The sequence below is a fragment of the Leuciscus leuciscus genome (assembly GCF_965113295.1).
Source record: "Leuciscus leuciscus genome assembly, chromosome: 22".
NCBI lineage: Eukaryota > Metazoa > Chordata > Actinopteri > Cypriniformes > Leuciscidae > Leuciscus > Leuciscus leuciscus.
The window spans coordinates 8,550,432-8,566,185 of NC_138746.1; the positions used below are offsets into that span (position 1 = coordinate 8,550,432).

General features: G+C 36.8%; 2 protein-coding genes across 6 annotated transcripts in view; one reads left to right on the forward strand and one right to left on the reverse strand.

The window, feature by feature from the left end:
- LOC309486368 (uncharacterized protein) overlaps positions 1–15,754 on the forward strand; it is a 43,324-nt gene that overhangs the window by 14,639 nt on the left and 12,931 nt on the right. The window lies entirely within an intron of this gene.
- Positions 304–14,995, reverse strand: slf2 (SMC5-SMC6 complex localization factor 2). 5 transcript variants are annotated; one of them, XM_082153616.1, is made up of 22 exons: positions 14,896–14,995; positions 14,270–14,311; positions 14,007–14,093; positions 12,638–12,942; positions 11,487–11,696; positions 11,374–11,407; positions 10,283–11,259; positions 10,081–10,160; positions 7,961–8,071; positions 7,540–7,707; positions 7,106–7,208; positions 6,222–6,309; positions 6,000–6,141; positions 5,744–5,843; positions 5,448–5,624; positions 5,096–5,190; positions 4,870–4,957; positions 4,533–4,640; positions 4,336–4,413; positions 2,737–2,823; positions 2,564–2,632; positions 304–1,541 (listed from the first exon to the last, which is right to left on the reverse strand). In XM_082153616.1, the coding sequence occupies exons 3-22, from the start codon at positions 14,041–14,043 to the stop codon at positions 1,017–1,019; spliced, it is 3,582 nt and encodes a 1,193-aa protein (XP_082009742.1). In that variant the 5' UTR covers positions 14,044–14,093; positions 14,270–14,311; positions 14,896–14,995; the 3' UTR covers positions 304–1,016. The 5 variants fall into 5 exon arrangements, with proteins under 5 accessions (XP_082009742.1, XP_082009738.1, XP_082009740.1 ...); XM_082153612.1 differs by having other exon boundaries at positions 12,638–13,011; XM_082153614.1 differs by having other exon boundaries at positions 12,638–13,011; positions 14,270–14,353; positions 14,896–14,960.

Here is a 15,754-nt window from a genome sequence, read left to right on the forward strand (position 1 = left end):
TCGCTATCTATTGTACAAAGCACGCTTACACAATTATTATAACAAAGAGCACTGTTAAAACATGCAGTCTGTCCACTGTGTACAATATGGTGTTGCAAAACAGATCAAAGAACATGACAGACTGATACTCACCACAAAACACACAATTGTGAATATCCATGAAAGAAGCATGCCTTCTTTTTTTAAATCATACGTGTTGCTCCGTGAACACCATCATTTGGAAGAGATGAACAATACAAGACTATGATGTAAACACTTGTAAGACCAGGCTGGTCTTGAGTGTGACTGGAAACACACAGACCCTTTTTTTTTTTATCAGAACAAGTATTTATTTTCATAAAAAATAACCAACGGATTTTCTATCTTTTTACGAAATACAGCCTTTAAAAAAAATTAATCCTTATGATAAACATCACTGTGATTTTTTTCTTTTTTGAGGAAGACTGGATTGCCAACAACAAAGTATTAATAAAAATACACTATATCCACTATACCTAATGGGATGCTTAAACATCCGGAAACCTACAGAAAAAGTTGACAAAGATTTTAAGCCCTTGCTTTTGCTGTTATATTGTCTGGATAAAGATACCCCAGGTTTTTGGCAAACTAAAAACATTAATGGAAGAGATTACACAGCAGCATAAAGAGCAGATCCTGAAAACTAGCAGTGTGCACTTTAACCTAATAGATGTTACGTTTCAACAAATGAAATATATGTACATAAAAAAAAATGTAAGGTCTCGTTTTCAGAGAAACCAGGGCTAAACATTTAATAATAGACCTTATTTCTTAAAAGAGATGAACCTTGTAAAAACAATATACTCAGAATATATATTATTAACAAGATGTAAACAACTACAAGCATCACATATATCACTGAAAGACTATAACTATTAATTAAATAATGTGCATATGAATGAAGGGCAACAAAGGTGTGGTGTAAAATTAGGGACATGACCTGAGAATGTTTCAACTATTCTTTCTCAAGACCTCTCCGACTCCACATACACCCCCTCTCAAATCCCTTTCTCCATTCCCCCTTCGATCTCTAACAGCTCCATATCTTTCTCTAACAAGTCCTCAAGCTCCTCTAATGCCTCAGTGTTTTCTTCAACAGGTATGTGCTTTCTGTCTTCTTCATGAGGCTCTTCATCTTTAAGAAGCTCCTCCTCTCGGTTCATGAGATCATCGTCATCGTCATTCTCTAAGTCTTCGTGACTTTCAAACAGCTTTTCCTCAGATATTTCTTCCAACTTTGCATCATCACCTAGCTCCATCAGCTGTTGCTTTGGCTCTTCACTTTTCTCCTCTACATCGCTGATGTCCTCCACACAATTTTCATTGCCTCGTTCCATCTTCTCCTCACACTCCTCTTCCTTCTTGCTCTCAGCATCTTCGTCTGACTCTGTACTGCTCCACTCCGCGGTCAGAGTTTCTTCTGTACCCACTGAAGTGTCTTGTGCTTTGATGCAGGACTGGCCCTGAGGACTGCTGGGCACCTCATCCTCTGGTGGGGGCTTCCAATAATCATACAGCTTTCCCTGTGAATTACACAAGAGGCCAACTGAAGAGATAATTCACACAAAAATTTAAATGCAGTCATTATTAACTCACCCTCAACTGTCGTGCCAAACCTGCATGACTTACTTTCTTTCATGCAACACGAAAGGAAAAAATTGGTAGAACATTCTGGCTTCTTTTTTTTCCATTCAATTAACAGTATAATAAAAGTAGTGCATATGAAAACTATACTCTTAGTGGCCATTCATACAGAAAGTGTTTAAAAAGCGAGATGCAAGGTTTAGAGACACGTTTTTAAAAGCTACTTTTTTACTTGAATGCTACATTTTCAGGATACTGTAAAAGACACCATCACAACAGTCAAACATATCTGTCTAGACATTGTTTATATAGAAAAACAAACAAAAAACAAAACAGTGGAATTCAAAAACAGGTTCTGCGTGTACAAGTCACGCAGTTCAAGACCCAAGTCTTTCCAAGTCATACAATAGCTTTGTATGATTTTCACTGAATATCTTGACATTAGCTCCAGCATCAACCAGATTCAATTTATAAATAGCTTATAACGGGTTTGCGATCAACTGATTTATTGAACACACAGATTTTCAGCAAATTCTGTTCCTCACACAAAGCCATCATATTGAAAGAAAATAGGACAAAAGTCATATGGACCACTTTTATGCTCATTTTATGGTATTTTTTTCAAGCTTGAAGAGCGACCAGGATATTCTTAAAAAAAAATCTCCTTTTGTGTTATAGAAAAAATATAGTGATTAGGTTTAGGAAAAACATAAGGGTGAGTCAATAACAGGACTTCCTTGAACTATTCTTGGTAATGAATGACCATTAAAAAGACATCACTGACACAACAAATTCTTCAATCTTCAAACAATGTAACTAATTCTTCCAGTCTGACATGTTATCTGAAGTCTCCTGCTGCTTGAACTATGAAAACACATGTGAGCAAAATTTTGCCTTCACAGGTAGCTAAAAGTGATAATAACTTTCATCTGCATCAGTTGCCTTTATTCTTTCACATTACCTCTTGAGGTCTTGTTCGTCTGAGAAGCACCTGCCACTTTGTGTATATTCTTGCCACAAAGTCTTTCACCTACAGAAGAAAAGAAAAGAAAAACACGGCCAATAAAAATTTGAATCTCTTTGATATCAGCAGAATGAGGGATTCTCAGAGAACAGAATAAAGCTGCTCTTCACCTTGCTTCTGTACAGCATTTTCTCGCTCTCCCTTATGTCACACTTAATGTGCTTCTCCAGCTGGGAAGAAAGACTCCTCAGATCATTCTGGCAGTGAAAGAGGGATAAAGTTAGTCTAGTTAAGAAAACAGACAAGACCAAGACTAAGGCACAGTCAGATGTGCTTTACTTCATTTAAACAATATTGAGAGAATAAATTAGACCCCTGATGCATTAAGCTTTTGCACTTGGATTCAATCTTCAGAAGAAAAAAAACACCATTAGGAATTGGTAAGTATGAGTCAAAACTCTATATGTGGTGATAATATTGCTGGCTATTACAAGGCTCCTAAATATTTAACTCTTGACATTCTGTAGTCAAATATTTTTTTTATAATGACATTTGCGTAATAACACCGACAACCACTTTCCTACACTTTCAGTTCCATGTCTCCCGTAGCACTCCATCTCATCTTACAAAATCAAACAGTTTCAAATGAAATCAATATACTGCATTATTTAGTAAGCAGTTGTGTAATAAGATCATGGACAGTCAGCCCATTAAGGATGATACAAGATCAAACAAGTTCTGCTCACCCTGTCAGGTTTATTTCACCGTAATGACCATCTAACTATACATTGTCTCTCATTTAATAATGTTAGTCCATTTCTAAATGAGAATTATAATACATAATTATTCCTTGTCTTCATGTAGTGAAATACAACCTTGATATTATTTAATAAATTATTATTTATACATTTTTATTTAATAGTCATTATTTTTACTGTATTGCTGTTTTTAAACATTAAAAGAACAGGATTTTAATCATCGTGTTCTGTTCTTTAACACAAGTACACTGTAGTGTACGTACTGTAAAAAAAAAAAAAAAGTGCAACCCATTTATCTCTAATTAGCAACAATTACTTTTGAAATGTTGGTTCCCCCCGATTTATTTTTCAGGTAGTTAAGCCATTTCAGAGAAAACATGCAAATATTGACATACTGTATTGAATATTGTCAATAGTCTGGAAATTAATAATTGAGACAGATCTTATTCAAGATGTAATGAGAAATGCTTAAAAAAGAGAGAGACCTGGAAAGAAAGGCAATAAATAAATACACTCATGCATACTGAACCACGGCCCTCCAAACATCACCATTCTAGTCAGTAAAATCATCCCTCACTTCAATTCAAACAATTCCTTTCTCTTTTGAGAGTAAAATAAGTTATATTCATAATTGGTCCCTGAGGGTGAGAGTGGTACCAGAAGACAGAGTAGGGCTGTGTCCACTGACAGGGTCTTTCTGTGACTGATTCATTAACACTGCTCCTTTATGAGTGCACTGTAAAATAAGGTTGTGGGGGGGAGGGGGGGGGGGGGGGTCTATTCAGGATCGATCCACAAAAAATCTGAATCTGATTTCTAAACCCATTATTAATAATTCTGATGGATGGAAAAGTATATTTAGAACCCAACATGAAAGCGGCACAACAATGAAAATTAAGATACATAGAGAACTGTTTTGGAATTGGATTTTATCTCCCTGAAATTTAATCAAATTGTGCAGATTGGCTCCCTTACTATAAAATGGTATAAAAACAGAAATTGGACACTTACTCTCTGGGTTGAGGGTAAAAACTCAAAATTGGAGGCTTCATTTGTCAAAGTCAAAAGGCTGTAGCAGAGGTAATATGCCTGTATGAAAGAAGATCATTTATCAGCTTATTAAACTAAGTGGTTCCACTATATCACTCTTGGATATTAAAAAAGTAATGATCCAATAGCTCTCAGCCTTTAGATGACTGTCTGCTCACTTGTTGGTCTAGAGTGGCATCACAATCCTCTGCTCTCCTTGCAGACCTGAGGACTTTCAGCAGGGATGAGGGACGCATTTGAGGTAGGAAAGGTTTCAGCTCAGATAGCTGGAAAAATACATTGTCAGAAACAAAGATGAGTCAATCTCATTACTTCAAAAATGAAAGAGGTTTGACAAAAGCCTGGCCTGCCAAGTGTAGTTGGTAAATGATACATCTGCATAATTCCACCAATCACAAATCATAAAGCATCTATAGACCATTTGGGTGTTTGGGTCTATAGAGCTAAATTGTCTGAACACGGAAAAGCTGCTAATATTCTATGGATTATTCTCACCATAAACTCTGTGCCTGAGAGTTTGTAAGTGCAGGTGTGATTCAAAAGCTTTGAGATGATAGAGACACTTAGGTGCCGTTTTAATTGCCTGTTGATGAAACAGTAGATGAATAATTACAGAAAGCTCTTACAGTAAACGCTGATTCACCTAATTATCTCAATGCTCTACATTAAAAAGTCTACAAGTAGAATAAATATTCATTTTGCATTACAGGTTTTCACTCACTTTCCACGAGTGCTATCTGGCAGAAGATAAACGAGTCTCCTGAGGTTGTGATGATCTTCTGACAAATCAGTCAGAATCTGGCAAGCTTTAGATATCTACACATTTTTAAAAAAGAGAGAAAGCGAAATGAGAAAAAATTAACTGACACTTTTAAAAATCTGTCATCATTTTCTGTTTTAACTTTTAATATTCGGAACACAAAATAAGTATGTACTGACTTTTATTCATTATATAATGACTGCATTTCAAGCTCCAAAATGAAAATTGCTTGTAATGGCATGAGGGAGAGTAAATGATGACAAAATGTTTATTTTGGGGATAACTATGGTGAATATCTAACACTCTTTCTGACCTGTACATCCCAGTTTGTGATGTTTTTGAGCAGATTCTGAAGCAGGAGGCTGAAGTTTCCAGTTGGTAGCAGCTGAAAATGAGTCTCCAGTCCAATTCTACACACCACCGCCAGAAGCAACAGCAGCTCCTCGTCAGTGTACGCTCTCGGACACAGCGCAGTACACAGAGAGAGGTACTGAACAGATCAAATAAAAATACAGACACAAACAATATTGACAATGACTTATTACATTTAAAGCTATTTTAGCATTAAATAAACCGATGATAAAACATTTCTTCAAATATTCAGCTTGCCTTGAGAATACTCTCTAGATTATGCATTGGTAAAGTGGCACTGTCTTTCATGTCAGATATCACTCTGTCTTGGCTGGTCTCTTCCGGCTGAAAGGCCTCTCTGCCAAAACATACAAATGCATTAAAAATGCAGATTTAGCATTATTATGAAGCTTTTGCTAATCATGACTTATGTCAAATATTTGAAAGACCAATACATAATAGTACTACAAAAGTTATAATGCTGCAGATAGAAAGGTATAAATAAAAAACTCACAAAAGGTCTCCCTCATTAAAAGGGGGTTGGAGGGCATCCAGAGGGAAAAGACTGATGAACGACGCCCCCATGTTCAGGAAAACCAGAGTGATGTCCCGTATAGAGGGTTCCCACACTTTGAAACTTTGGTTGTGGTGTTCAACTACAACAGAACAGTCAATTTTACTACTTAACTACGACAGGTACAGCACAGTTGGCCATTATGAGGTATTTTGAGCGTACCGATGTGTTGAGCAGCAGACAGAGCGATGGTTTGCAGGGACTGCAGGATCAGTGAGGATATGACAGGGTTTGGATGAACTGACATCATCTGAAAAAAACAATATTGTTATCAGCTGTATATACATTTCTGGCAGATAATTGCCTGTTAAAGTGCCTGTTGTTAATAATTATGAAAATTATATGATGATAACACTTTAGTTTAGGGTCCAATTCTCACTTTTATCTAGTTGCTTATTAGCATGCATATTACTAGGATATTGACTGTTTATTAGTACTTATAAAGCACATATTAATGCCTTATTCTGCATGATAATATTCTATATCCCTTAATCCATTCAATACCAAAAGTTAGTTAGTTAATAGTGAGAATCTAAAGTGTGACCAATTAGATAGAATTAACTGAATTGATTTTGTATCTTTTGTAAGATACGAGTTGAATCTGCAAATTTGTATGCATGTTGGAGCTCTCAGGAAAGTAACCTGACTGTAATGTATACGTTTTGAACGTAAATGTCCTAAGGTTTTGCAGGTTTCCCATGAGAGAATAGAAGCAGGCATTAAACAAGGCACATTTTATAACTCAAGTCAGATGTATATCATGGGAACAACGTGCCCTAAAACTGCAATAAATTCATATAACAAAACAAAATGAAAGCTGAAAATAAATATATTACCTACAGCTTATATAAAAAAAACTGATCAACAGATCAAAAACATTATGCATGAGACAAAACATAGTGTCCCCAAAAAGTACAAAATATAAAGTAACATTTTTAAGTGTAGTTTAAGTTTTTTTGGGGCCACTATACATACTTCCAGATGTTACTGACTAAGCATACAATGTTTTGTAAGACAGAAAATATGAGGAAAGAGGATGATTTTACCTGGAAAAGCCAGCGTGTAACCTCAGGCTGACAAGGGAAAGAAAAATAGGCTTTCCTCAACAAGCCAGCACTGATCAGAGACAGCACATGTTCAGTACGGGCCCTATAGAAAAATAATCAAAACATTCATATAGCAAGCAGAACTCAAGCCCCTCTTTCATTTTATTTCCTTTTCACACAAATATTAATAAAATACTCATTCTTTTGGAAGTGAACACACCGACAAACTGATATTGAGTTTATGGTTTCTGATTAGTAACAATGGCAAATTACAGATTTCAACAGAAGGAATAAATCGATTTGTTAATTTTCTGTATTTAAAAAATTAGCACATTTTGATATTTTTAACACCTTTTTAAATGGTATCATACAAGCAAGAGAAAACTGGACATGACTTGTGTTCGGGTACAGTGTCAAATTGTTGCCAGTCTTACTGAAGGAGGATTTGTTGTGATCTGTTGTGCGGAGTCACGCTAATCTTCCTCAGGTCCAGCGTCTGGTGGTTGAAGAGTCGACCAAACTTAGCAGGTATGAATACTTCCTCTCCTGGGTGGATGTCCCTGATGGCACATGAGGCGACCGAGAACTTTTGCAAAAATTCCCTAAAAAATTAAACAAACATTATTCACAGATTAATGTGATGTGTATATATGTGTGTGTGTGTGTGTGTGTGTGTGTGTGTGTGTGTGTGTGTGTGTGTGTGTGTGTGTGTGTGTGTTTGTGTGTGTGTGTGTGTAAAAAAGCATTAAAAAAGATTACATGATAAAAGCCTTTTTTTGTGTGGTTTTGAGTCATTAACACTGGATTTGAAAAACAAATGGTGTGAATGAAGCCAGCCAGCCATTAACAAAATACCTTTGCTCAAGTGAGATGTCTTCCTCTTTATTTTCACTGTTCTCATCCTCGTATAAATTCAGCAGATCCTCTTCACATGACTCAAGTAACTGTCTCTCCAACTCTTTTGACCTGTGTATTAAAATAAAAAAATTAAAAAGTGAGTCAAGTAATTAGACATTTATTAGGGTGAGACCATAGGCTAAATGCAGCGTGCTTCGTCTTGACAAATTCTGTCATGGCATAATCACAGGTCTGTGTTGAATGAACAACATCTGTTGATTTTACACACCCAAAGTGTTACTGTCAGCCAGAATGCCTGACATCAATACAGCAAGAGTACTTGGAAGAATAAGTGAATTAGGACTATACTATTACATTTTCAGAAGAAAACAAATGTTGTGACTGGTGTTTTGGGTAGTGTTTCTAGGATTGGTTCTAATATTGCCTGGGCAGCTGCTTAAATTGTTCAAAGTCGAAAAAACCCACCTAAGTCTCTATGATAGTATGGGGTTCCTAGATAAGATTTGAGTATCTCCTATAAACTAATGAGATTTTTCTGTGGTCTTATTGTCTACCAGGAAAAAATCATAAGTTTGATGACTGCATTGTTGATTTGAGGTATAATTCATGTCCGTAGTCCAGAGTTATGCCAGTTTAATACTTATGAGTTTTGAAAAGTCCTTAATTCTAAATACTAGCAATGTAAAGACATGTAAAGATAGTTCGGTCAAATATGACAATTCTGTCATCATTTACTCACCCTCATGTCGTTCCAACCCATGAGACTTTTAATTCATCTTCAGATTACAAATTCAGATATTTTTAACGAAACCTGAGATTTTAGTCCCTCCATTAAAAATCAACTCCACAAAAACTGACACTTCAAAAAGTTAAGAAATCCACATGTTGTTTAAACCAACACACATACATGTAGATCACCTCAAATTTGGTAAACATGCTTACTTGATAAGGTTTGTTCTTGAGTATCATGCAAGTAGGTTTGAGCTTCAGTTTACCATATTTGATGTGCTCCATGTAAGGCCCTGTTTACACCTGGTATTAAGAAGCATTTTTGTCAATCGGATCACAAGTGGGCGATGCTAAATACATGTGTAAACGGGGTCTAAAACATTTTGAGCTTGTCCACTTTCGACCACTTCCAGAAACTGCTTTCATAGTGTAAACCCTCATGTGGTCAAATGCGTTCGAACAACCACAAAAGACCGCCTACTGACCTAATGTGTAAACATTATGGGAAGCGCGCCAGCCAGACAGGATTTAAACTTTGTCAGCTGAAGATCTAAGTTTTGTTTGAAGATGAAAAAGTACCAAGCACAATGTTTTCTCACCATTCCTGTTTTCTAACACACACTCACCGCATTACGTGTGAAGAAACTAAATCTGCTGTTGTTCCGGGTTTTTCTGCCACGTATATGTGTAAATTATGCAAGCTTATTTTGTCCATTAGATCGAAAGATCTGAAAAGGCACATACATTTACCCACCCATAGACCCTCCCCTCAAAGAAATCAGGACAGAAGTGGTCGAACGTGGACAAAAGAGATGGATTAAAACACCAGGTGTAAACGGGTATGTGTCTCCCTCGTCTACTTGTGATCCGATCAACCAAAACAAATCTTAATTCCAGGTGTAAACAGGACCTAAGTGCGCTGGTCAGTGTTTATGTGTGAATAAAGGTCTAAATTAAATCTGTTCATCATATAAAGTGACCGTGTCTCTTCTGAAGATTTTTATTAAACTGCTCGATTCATATGGATTTCTTTTATGATGTCTTTATGAACTTTGCCTTTATGTTTGGTGGAATGGACTTTCAATAGAGAGATAAAAGGTTTTGACTAGAAATATCTTCATTTGTGTTTTAAAGACGAAAGAAAGTCTTTGGGTTTGGAACGACATGAAAGCGAGTAAATTACACATTTCACATTTTTAGGTGAACTATCCTTTTAATAGCAATGCTTGTCTTAGTAAACACCACTGGCATTAACATTGATAGTTTGACCTCTCAATCATTGAAATTCAAAGCACTACAGCAATCCAAGGGCTGCCAAGCACAAAATAAGACACACTGGGAATTAAGTTGGGGGAAAAACAAAAAACAAATCAGGTTTTCAAACCAACCTCTGATATTGTTCCTTCTCTTGCAGCATCTGCTCCAGTGTATTTATATAACTAACGGCTTTGGTTTTCACTGCCTCAGGCTAATACAGATGGAGGGAGAAAAAAGAAAATTTGTTGTTTTTTTTAGAAGATCAGCCATGTCAAAGATTGATTAATGGCACATGAGGTCATTATGTGTTTTTCAGAATATTCTTAGACTTACAGCTGCTTTTTGGACCGGTGTGTTGGGCTCTGAGAAAGCATCTTTTTCGGGAGTTACCGGCACACGGACACTCCAATCCAGGATGTCCCGCAGGGATGGCAGCTGCTCATCTTCATCACTACTGCTACTGCTGCTCAGGCTGATAGCACAGCGTTCTCTTAACTCATCGCCCGAGTCGTCTCCCAGCTCAATATCTAAGGGATCTTTCCACTGGGGGCAGCACTTCTGTTCTCTTGATCCTTCTACTTTCACCGACGCAGCTGGGCCAGGCATGATAGCCTTGGGGCTGCGTGACTGCTCCACTTTCAAGTGTGTTCTTTCATCCGGTTCTATCTTACATGAACTGGCTTGCTCCGCAAAGCTGGGTGATCTTAGATCAGTCTGATGGGGGGATGAGCGAATTTGAACACCATCCTCATGGCTGGATGAGGGGCTTGTGTGTGTGGGGACAGTACAAATTTCTCTCTCACCATTAGTTTTTTTGTTATGAGTTTTAGGCAATGATACGCAATAGTCTGGAGTAAAGAGGGTCTCGATGTTATCAAACGTTGTGCTTGACTTTGGAGAGTCTTTGCGTAAATGCCGTTGGCTGGATGGAGTTTTGTGATTTTTAGGCATAACATCTTTAGGCTCAGCAGTTGTGGGTGATTTGGGGAGTTGAAATGAGTGAAGTTTGTCACTTCCTGTGTTTGAGTCCTTACATGGTTTAAAAAGCTGCTTGGGGATGGAGGATGAAGGTCTTGGTTTGTTGTTGGTGTTTGATGCGGAAGGCAGCTTTGTAGGAGACTGTTTCTCGTTTATAGTTATCACTGAGTCATTGCTGGACTTCACAAAAGCACGTCTGACAAACTTTAAAGGTGAGGTTATAATGGAAGAGCTGGGGGTGGGTTGGATATCAGCACATGGCCGTTTAATTTCCTTCTCACCATCTGTACTACCCTCTCTTTTTCTCTTTGCAGTTAAGGACAGCCTGCCCTCTGTTGGCAAAATGGGGTAATTGACATAGACGAAGTGTACTAGTTTAGTTTGAAAAGTTAGCAAATAAACAGCTGGGCAGTATCAGTAATATAACAAAGGGTAATAATCCTTACCTGGACTAGTCTTCTGTTGAGAGGTGCTTAATTCCTGTAACACAACCAAACAAGGGAAAACAGTATCAGTATAGTTTTATATAATGCCATTTCAGCATCTTCATGAACTATACCTTCTGTGAGGACATGTTGCTACAATGGGAGGTTTTGTGGTCTCTTTTCTCCAATCTATCTTTTTTCTGATCAGGATGGTGAACGGAGATTTTGGGTTTCTGCTGGAATGAGCAGGAATTATGGCTCTCAGGATTACGCCTGTGGTGAGATGGCTGAGGAAGAGTTTGTCTCCGATCCTTCACAGCTGACTGAAACAAACTTCCTCCAACCTGAACACAAAACATCAGAGCATTAATAGTAATGAAGTTAGAATCCAGTAAGCAGACAAGCTATAACAATTATGACTACAATAACCAAATCCATTTTTTTTTATTTTGAGAAATTCATTTCCAGTACTTTGGCCTTTCCAGTCAATTGTTGATGACTAGAAAAGACATTTTAAATAAAAAGAATCATTCTGATTTATGACGGATGCACTAATTAATCATTCAGATTGATTTGAGAACCATTTTGACCGATTCACTAAAAAAAGAACCATCTTAAAAGAACAATTTGCTCACAAATTGGACAAGTTTTATTGTACATAATAGCAAGATAAATAGCCAATAAAATATTTTAGATCTGATCATAAATACAATAAAAATTCAATACAAAAAAATTGCCATGACTTTTAAGATTTATTCATTTCCATCACTTTTACATCTTGGAAAACCCTATTTTAAAATAATATTTCCACGTTTTACATGAGCATGAGAGCCCTGAATTCCCCCTCAAATATATTTCAAGAGTATTTTAAAGTGCAGAGAACCATGAACATGCAAATGTGTTGTTAAATTATTGAAATATTAACTTAAATTCTACAGAGGTACTTCAATTGTTTATTATTATTTATTAATTTAATATATATATAATTTATTTGATTTTCCAGGATGTAAAAGTGATGGAAATTAAGAAATGTTTTTAAGTCAAGGCAAAAAAATTTGCAGCGATTTTTTAAAACTTATTATTATGATTTATGCTCATCTCTAAAATATTTCATTTAGCTATAGCTTGCGCTTGTGTGGAATAAAACCTTTCAAATTTGTCAAAGGATCCAATTAAGTCAAAAGTGTTCAGCTGACAAATGTTTGGGAATCCCTGCATAAAAAACATTGTTAGAAATATAGATAACGTAAAAATGCATTAAGAAGAAATGAATAGTTGCATTTACCCTTAAGTTTTCATTCAGCTTTTTACTGAGAGCAAAAGAAAGTTCTCTTTCTTTGTTGTAAGTACTGTTCCTTCGCAGATTGTCCTTTTTAACCGTGGGATTAAGAGAGCCATTCTTACTGTTCCCATGGTTTGGTTGTAGTTTTTTCAGAACAACTGTGCAATTCATTATACCATCCTGTTCTGTTCGCTTGTTGGAGGCTTTGAGTGCAGCTGAAGTGGACTTGTCCCTCTGCTCCAGCTCAGGGTTTTTGGTGGGTGGGATGCGTTTTGGAGTCTTCTCAGAAGGTTCAAGACATGGAGTACCTGACACAGGATGAGACGTGGCATCTAAACTGTTGCGTCGTGGTATACCAAGTGGAATGATTTCTTTTACTATAAAATAAAAAAAACACACTGTCAGACATTCAGACAAAAAAAAGTGCAAAAGCAACCCAGGAAGATGAATCACCTCACAAACCTGTATTAAATGTCAGAGCCTTAAGATTGTTAGCTGGCACAAATCAGACAGACAGGCAAATATTAAAGAGCATTAACATCATGACAGTTGGCTGGAATACACAACACACATTTTTCTACACATTTTTGTCCTGATTTTGCAGTCTGGAGTCGGCGATAGATGCAGAAAGTCAAAGTCTGTGCAGAAAATCATAAAGTGTATGATGGGCAGACTTTAAGCTTATTCAGAATAAGATTCCATCCAGTCGAAGGATATCAAAAATGTTTGATATTTTGAGCCGATTAAAGAACATATTTTGTTTTCATTTGTCACGTGTTTCTGTGCAAATTTGTTGCGTTCAGAACAACTTCAATGTCTGACAGTGTGTGATTGCCCTTTGTTACAAAGTCTGAAAGTGTATGATGCCTGGTGTTTTTAAGTGCCCCCCATTACGCCTTTCCGATATTACCTAGCATGTAGTGTGTCATATAACCGTTCGTGAATGTAAAAGGTCTGCAGATTTCTGGGGTGGCTATGCGAGACTAGGTTTAGAGAGTTTTTAAATTAACTCGGTTTTAAATCCTTGATTTAACCATTTCAGACACTGTGATTCTGCGATTAATATCATGAGAAAATTGACTTTCGATGCAGGTAAATCTATTGTAGGAGACCTCCAAAACAAAATTAGGAACCTTTAAAATAGCATATAGGGTCACTTTAAAATCAGTTCCAATAATCATGTAGTGTATTCCAGGGTTATGTCAACATAGTGGACAAAATCTGCAAGCCAATCCATTCAACATGACCATTGTAGCCACCACAGCAGTAAGCCCACAAGCAGACCAACAACGCAGATCAACAGCGGCCCAACACACCAAGCATCCCTGTACAATATAACTTATACCACACACGATCATGATCTACATCTCACCCATAGAGGTAATGTGCTTCTTGAGGAAACTTGACATTTTATACTGATGAAAAACATACAGGTGTCTTTAAAAGTCTTCTGAGTGATCTGTACAAAGTAAGAAGCATCAAGTGTTAAAAACAAGTGAACTTACATGCCTGCATGCAAAAACTATCATTTGTTTAGACAACCAAATCATGTTTTGTGAAGTCTGTGCCATTACACCACAGTGCATAGTACAGCATCTCTGCAGTAATAGATGAAAGAGATTACATTTAACAGACCTGTGCTACATGTTTCCAGTTTTCTACCAGGTGGGCGTGTGTCTGCAAACAGAAAGGCAAATGAGGAAACTTTAGCCGCTGGTACTGGGGGGAAAAAAGGAAATACTTTCAGCGCATCACATCACTCTCATTTGTGTTGACTTTAACTATTTGCACTTTGAAACGTGAATGGGCGGGAACAGAACAGCTAGTATGCTAGTCAAATCTTGAGAAACGAAAGTACTGGCAGTGGCAACAGTTCGGCGTCAGTTCAAGTCTTCGACCTAGTTTGTTTTAACCGAAGTATTTGATGTTTTATGAAAAAAACATAAACAAACAATTTCACAAAAATGCAACCGTAAGTTGGAAGACGCTACTTACCATGATGCTCCTGCACGAAGCGTGACACACAGGCAAACGAAAACAATTGTCTGATAAAACACTAACTTTATAAAAGAGCGTCTAGTTGATCAATTCTAACAAATTATTATGTAAAATACATTTTGCAAGTACACTAACTGTTAGTAAACCACACCGTACTAGCTGTCAAGCACCGAGAGTGACGCTGACCGTACACGGCAGTTCAGTTCTGAAAAATAATAAAATGTATGTAAAACCTTACAAAATAAATTGTATGCGATGCGTACCAGCCCTTGTGGAAGTCTATTTGATACACTCCATAACCATGATGAAATGTCTGTTGTGTTTGTCGAGAGCCGCCATCTGTAGGTAGGAGGAGCGATGGATGATGTAGTTCACGGAAACGGCCACTAGAGGGCGCTAAGATCGAGCGCCAAAATAAAAAAAAACAGTACAGCAGACAGTAAAGCTACCTTTATTCAAGCAGCAAAAAAATATTTTATATTAAAAATATATGCAGGAAAAAAAAGAGTTAAATTCTTAGAATGCTCCAAAATATCACTGGAAATGATAGAATATAGGCTAGCCTTTATTTAGCCTATTAGGCTATTTCTTCTTCTTCTTCTTCTTCTTCTTCTCTTCTTTTTTTTTTTTTTTTTTTTGCAGCAAATTTTACTGGTAATATAGCCTACACTTTTCAGAAAAGTGATGGTTATGCAAAAACCACTGAGTAACGGCAAAACCAGCTATTCCCAGAAAGTGTTAGGCCTACTGTTAAACATGCCTAAACAAGAGTTGTGAATATAGCAGATATCATGTGACAAATAGCTTCATGGAGTCATTTAACACCTCACAAGTAGCATAAACATGAATACAAACATGAGTCTTCTGTGTTAACCCTGTAAAGCCTGACATAGGCGTATGAATAATAGTCAGGAAAAAAGTTTAAATGGAACTTGAATCTTTAAAAAAAATTTTTTTATAAAAGCCTATTTCGTTTATGTTTATGTTCGTCAGGGTTTTATGGCCCATATGTTACAGTGAGGAAATGGACCTCACACTGGAGGACGAAAAACACCTATTCAGAGGTGACAAACTGAGAAAAAGTTAGTGCAGATGTTGTTATTTAATTGGCCTAAAAAATAA

What these genes read in the sequence shown, in the direction of transcription:
- slf2 (XM_082153612.1), bottom strand. Translation starts at nt 14,043, where the DNA reads ATGTCAAGTTTCCTCAAGAAGCACATTACCTCTATGG. An exon ending in AGCTGAATGAAAACTTAAGG is followed by an intron (nt 11,697 to 12,637) that starts GTAAATGCAACT and finishes TTTTGTGTTCAG; the next exon opens with GTTGGAGGAAGTTTGTTTCA. An exon ending in TTTTACCCTCAACCCAGAGA is followed by an intron (nt 2,824 to 4,335) that starts GTAAGTGTCCAA and finishes TTTCACTGCCAG; the next exon opens with AATGATCTGAGGAGTCTTTC.